The sequence below is a fragment of the Alligator mississippiensis genome, chromosome 7, assembly GCF_030867095.1.
Source record: "Alligator mississippiensis isolate rAllMis1 chromosome 7, rAllMis1, whole genome shotgun sequence".
Lineage (NCBI taxonomy): Eukaryota > Metazoa > Chordata > Crocodylia > Alligatoridae > Alligator > Alligator mississippiensis.
In genome coordinates, this window is record NC_081830.1 from 88,325,550 (window position 1) to 88,331,549 (window position 6,000).

The 6,000-nt window shown below is 55.8% G+C and overlaps 1 protein-coding gene across 1 annotated transcript in view; it reads right to left on the reverse strand.

Moving 5' to 3' along the window:
- FGF12 (fibroblast growth factor 12) overlaps positions 1 to 5,076 on the reverse strand; it is a 285,542-nt gene extending 280,466 nt beyond the window's left edge. Inside the window, exon 1 of the mRNA XM_019499059.2 lies at positions 4,988 to 5,076. Within this exon, the coding sequence (XP_019354604.2) occupies positions 4,988 to 5,000 (13 nt within the window). The 5' untranslated portion in view covers positions 5,001 to 5,076. The remainder of the gene's footprint in view (positions 1 to 4,987) is intronic.
- Positions 5,077 to 6,000: the final 924 nt, after the last annotated feature.

The window sequence follows — 6,000 nt, forward strand, 5'->3', positions numbered from 1 at the left end:
AGCCGAGAAGGAGGCACAGCAATCCAAAGAGCCATGTGTTTAAATCACATCGCCATAACCCCCAGCACTCTTCCCCCCCCACCTCAATGTGCAGCTTCTCTACCTCCCTCCTGTTGTGGCACCTCATCTCATTTTAGGCTGCAAGCTCTTTGGGGTATGTCTCACAGCCTGTGTTTGTCTGCAAAGCGTCTGCTCATGTACAGAAAGCAAGATGGGCCAAGGTCCTCGGGCCTGGCCAAGGAGAGTTCAGAACAACTCACGTGAAGGGAAGGGGCAAAGATGGCTTCAAGCCATCATTCAGCTCCTGGACCCTGGGAACAGTTCCCTATTGCAGCAGCCAAGAAATGGCTCCATGCAGCCCTGCATCCATGGCAGGCCCCTCATGCTGGCCACAGTCACTGCAGAGGACTCCAGCAGCTCCACAGATCCTCCTGCATTGGAGGGACGCTTCTGAGGCCAGTTTCTGAGCAGCTTTGCGGTGGCAGAGCACCGCAGAGCTGCCTTTGGAGCCAGTTTAAGGTAAAGAAGCTGTGTGATCACAAAGCACCAGTCTCCACGTGCGCAGGGGAAGGGAGTCTCCCCCAAAAGTGGGCTTCTAGCCCTGCGGGTGCAAAGGAAACCTCAGCGTGTCACTCCAGTGTGGTGCACACAGAACATATTGGGTATAGCTTGAGACAGATGCTTTGGAGGGTGTCCTCTCCTATACCTCCCTCATGAGGCCCAATACCCTGGGGGTCCCAGCTATCCCCAGCCCAGCCAAAGGACTCTGTTTGGGGCAGGAGGCCCAGCCACCCTCCTCATCCAAGCAGAGGGATCCCCTGCTGCTGTCCCAGTCTCTGTGGGTTATGGGGACATACCGTTGTCCCCACATCTTGGTGGGACGGGGCCATGGAGCACAGAGGCATGGTGACAGGGCCATATTGGGGTGTCCCGGGACACCTAGGTGCCTTTTGGTGGGGCCTGGCTGCCCTTTCACACCAGCCCTGGCTCTTCCCAACCACATTTGGGGTGCAGCCCCTATGTATTATTAACAAGCCATGGCAGACTGAATGAGAACTTACCCCACCTCCTCTACTATATGGAAGGATTTTTCTTCCTATCTCACACAACCCTGGAGAAACAAGACGGAGCCACTGTCCCTCAGTCAAGGGCAAACAGCAACCTGCCTGTCCCTGATGTCCACACAGCCCTCACTCCAGCCCAGCCTGCCTCTCTCCAGACCGTCCGGCGGAGGGGGGACCATGCAACTCTCTTCTCCTTGCGGGCTGCCTTTCCTGGCTGTGACGGAAGAACCTGGCCAGCCACCAAGGAGTCTTTAACCTCCACATTAACTGTTGTTAGCTTTGGCAAAGCCCTGCTACGGAGAGGCCCGGAGCGGTGTCACTTACTGCTGCAGCCCACAGGAACTGCTGTAGTGGCGAGATTGAGAGAACAAGGATCAGGCAGCAAAGACAGGACGATCCTCACCTGCTCTGCTGGAGTGTTGCAAAATCATCCTTTCCCTGCTCGCCACCCCGACCCCATCCCATTGCTAAGGTGTGTTGTGAGACACATATTCTGTCACTCCAACTTTTGCACCGCTGTGAAAAGGTTCGGAGCTGGAAGACATGCAAAACAGAGCTCATATAGGCAAAGTAGGCAAACAACTAGATTTAGGGGGAGCTGGCACTTCCAGGCTCAGGCAGAGGCCAGGCACATGTGCAGAGGCATTGCTGGAGAAGCAGCTCCAGAATGGCACCGTGCCCTGCTCCCCGTCCCTGCCCTACCCCGCTGACACGGAGAGCGCTAGGCAGACAGGACCCCCGTGCCTACCCCTGCTACTTTAGCATCCCTGTGGGCAGCCGCTCTCACTTCCTCTGAGTACACCCCATGTAACCACAGCTGGACTCGGGGACCTCTGCCCCAGGATCGGTATCCCGCCACTGCGGGGGGCATCCGACTCCCGGCAGTGGCTGCTCTGAACAGATTCAGGTACAGACAGATCTGAGTCACCTACAGAAATGGAAAACCATCTGCTCCTTTCAGCTTTAAGCACAGGCCATATCCTGAGACTGTGCTGCGCTTCCACCTTGTCACTAGATTTGGGGACTAGGCAGCCCATTGTCCTACACACCCCACTCTAATCCATGCCTATTATGAATAGAGGACTTCAGTTATTTAAGCTCCTGCTCTCTCTCGGGTCTACAGAGCAAATCTACGGGGATTTTCTGCACAGGCTCCTTGCACCCACCTCCAGTGGAGATAGGGACAGTTAGAGGCAAAAGATGACTTCAGAGCCGCTTCCCGAGCAGCGATTCTGTGATCAGACCACACAGGTCATTCGATGCAGAGGCTTGCTTGGTTACAGAAAACAAGTGTCAACATGCCGCCTATTAGGAGCAATGCAGCTGAATGTGCACTGCGGATTCGTCACTAGGACATGCGAGACCCGAGGGTTTGGGTGGTCTGCACATTCACCCCGAGGAGCAAGTTTGAGTTGTGCCCCATCACGGACACATACCCAATAAGGCTGTCCTCGGTGTCAGCCTTGTGAGCCTTAGGGAGAGCTCTGTCTGTGCCTCTTGGGAGAGCAGGATCAGGGCCCATGACTGCCCAGGTCTCACTGTCCTTTGAATTCCTTCACTGCATCATCAAAGTTTCTTTTTCCTCCTTTAAGGTCATCTCTGCTCGGGCCCCATCCAGCACTACCAGGCTGGTGCTGTTGGGTTGCCCCTGAATACTATCCCTGCTATTTCCTACAGGGAACACTACTTCCTACAGGGAAAAATTCAGCCCAGAGAACCTCTCTTTCCCTGGCGTGATGGATTCTAGTACGAAGAAACTGCTGACATGTTTCTGCAGAGAGAACATGGGGTCCCTTGGCCGGCTCTGGCTCCCTGCCCCAGGCAGCGCTGCTCCGGGAGCCGGCAACCCTGGGAACTTTGACCGCAATAAAGCATGTCTTGCAAATGACAAGCACAAGTAGCCGTGGCCAGCAAGCATCCCCTGCTCAGCTGGCTCTCTGCTCCAAGCCCGAGGGATGACGGTGTTATAATGGGCCTGGTGGCACTAGAATAACCCCGTGTCAGGTGCTGCTATCATCACCAGGAAGGTGGGCCTGTTTCTGCAGTCGGTACTATCGTCAGCCATCTTCAGACCCACAGATAAGACAGTCATGGAAGACAATTATCCTTGACTGCGAGGGATTGCCTAAGAGGGCCTGTTTCTGCAACTGATACCTTCTCGCCCCCACTCGCGCTAGTCCCACCAGAACTTTACCCCCAGTCTGCTTTTCTAGTGCATGACTGTGCACATAATATGCCATTTTTAAAAGACACAGACTCTCTCTGGCATTGAATGTAGGTACTGACAGCACAGGCATAGGTGTCACATGTCAATCAATCCTGAAAAATAATGGAGCAGGTCAGGTCCTGAGGTCACTTTCCTGCTCTTTTCTGCTCAAGTCTCTGCATTTTTTTCTTTCAATAATACACTTACCTGCTCTCAAGCCCAGGTAATTCTACTGTTCCCTGCCCGTACGCAACAGCACTTCATAAAACATGCTGCCTCCATATGACTGAAGTAGCTGCCTGCCTTAATCAGCATATAATCAGGTATTCCCACACAAGAGGAACTACAGCCGTGACTGACAAGCTAGTCATAAAAATAAAATTGGGGTTTAAATATAGCTCTCTCTGTTCTAGGTAATGCAGGTAGTATTGCATTAGACAAGTCTGCATCACTTCCCTAGAATAAACATGCTCCCTCGCCTTGATGTATAGCAATTAAAGAGGAAGGCTGATGGATGGGGTTAAACTGGAATGGAAGCTGGCTTCTTCATTAGATGGAGGCACTTGCCATCAATATTTCATTGGTCATTCATATTCAGAGATTTAGAGTTCATGTACCAGGTGAATACATCTACATGGTATCTGGTGCATTCGCATGGGTGCGTGTATGTGTGTATGCATGCACATATGGATGGGTGGATGGAAGTAGGTATGCTGGATAGATGGACGTACTTATGCATGTAGGCATGTATGTATTGATGTCTTATGGGTGTATGTATGTACATAGCGATGTATGCATGCTTGTATCTATGCATGGATGGATACATGCCATATGCATGCATGTACAGATGTATGTTGGTGTGTATCTAGGCATGCATGTATGTACGGATGCATGTATGGATGTGTGTATGCACAAATCTATGTTTGTCTGTCTGTACCTATGCATGTATGTATGTACAGATGCATGTACATAGGGACGTATGCATGCATACACAGATGTTTGTCTATAACTATGTATGTATGTATCTATGTGCGTATGTATGCTTGTATCTTCGCATGTATGTATGTACAGATGCATGTACAGATGTGCGTATGTATGTGCCTATGCATGTATGTTTGTATCTATGCATGTATGGTCGCATGTGCGGATGTGTGTATGCATGTATCTATGCATGTATGTTTGCATCTATGCATGTATGGCTGCATGTACACATCTCTAAGCATGTATGTATGCACAGATGCACTACGGATGTGTGCATATATGTATCTATGCATGTACGTCTGTACAGATGCATGTACGGATGCATGTATGTGCATATCTTTGCATGTATGCTTGTATCCATGCATGTACGTATGTCTGGAGGCACGTCCGGATGCGTGTAAGCCTGTATCTATACATGCACATATGTTTGCATCCATGCACGTCCGGATGCCTGCACGCAGGGACGCCTGTCTGTCCGTGTCTATGCAGGTAGGCATGTAGACAGGGCCGCCTGCACCCCCGCACGCCCGGAGCGGCGCGCACACACACGCAGCAGCCCTGTGTCACGCCGGCTGCCTCCCTGCCCTGCCCCGCGGCCTCCCCCGGCCCCGCCGCGCTCCCTCTGCGGTGCAACGAGGCCGCAGGCTCCCCCCGGCAGCCCCGCCCGGAGCTGCTGCATCCCCCGCGCCTGCAGCAGAGCCCGGAGCCGCCCGCTGCCCGCCCGCGCGCCCCGCACCTTTGCTCTCCATGGCCGCCCCGGCGAGAGCTGCAGGCGGAGAAGGTGCAAGCCTGGGCCGGCTCTCCCCGACGGACCGGCCGCCCGGACCTCCTGGCGCTGCGTGCGGCGGGAGCTGCGGAGCGGGAGCTGCAAGGAGCACCAGAGCAGGGTGAGAGGGGCCGCGCAGTGCCGCGCTGCGCAATGCCAGGCTGGATGCCGGGCCGGGACCGAGAGCGGGGCCGGGAGCGGGGCCGCTCACCTGGGCGGAGCGCGGGGGGGGCCGGCGCTGTCCGCGGTGCTGCAGGTGTCACATCAGCCCGCCCGGCTGCTCTGCCGCTGGACCGGCGGGTGCGCGCGGCGCATGCGCGGCCCCAAACCAGCGCTCCCTGCCAGGGTGCTCAGCTCCGCGCAAGCCCCGGGCTGGATTCCCCGCGCCCCGCCCGCCCGCGCGGACCGGAGCTGCGGGCGTGCAGCCAGGGCCGCCCCGCGCCCCGCCCGCCCTGGGGCACAGGGCATGCCATGCCCATGCCTCCAAGCATGCCCATGCCTCTGGGGTCTTGGAGGGAGGGCTGTGAGCATGCCCGCAGCTTTGGGGAACCTCCTTTCCACCCCTCTGGGTCTGCCCCGGGGCAGAGTGCATGCCCTGCCATGCATGCCCTGCCCCTGGGGTCTTGGAGGGAGGGTGCAAACATGCCCTCACCTTCTGGGATCCTCATTTTACCTCCTCTGGACCCATCCTACGGCAGAGGGCATGCCCTGCCATGCACGCCCTTGCCTCCGGAGTCTTAGAGGGAGGGCTCCAAGTATGCCATCAGCTATAGGGATCGTCATTGCCACCCCTTCTGCGTCTGCCTCGGGGCAGAGTGCATGCCCTGCCAGGCATGCCCATGCCTCTGGGGTCTGGGAAGGAGGGCTCTGCGCATGCCCTCAGCTTTGGGGATTCTCATTGCCACCCTTCTGGGTCTGCCCTGGGGCAGAGTGCATGCCCTGCCAGGCATGCCCTTGCCTCTGGGGTCTTGGAGGGAGGGCTC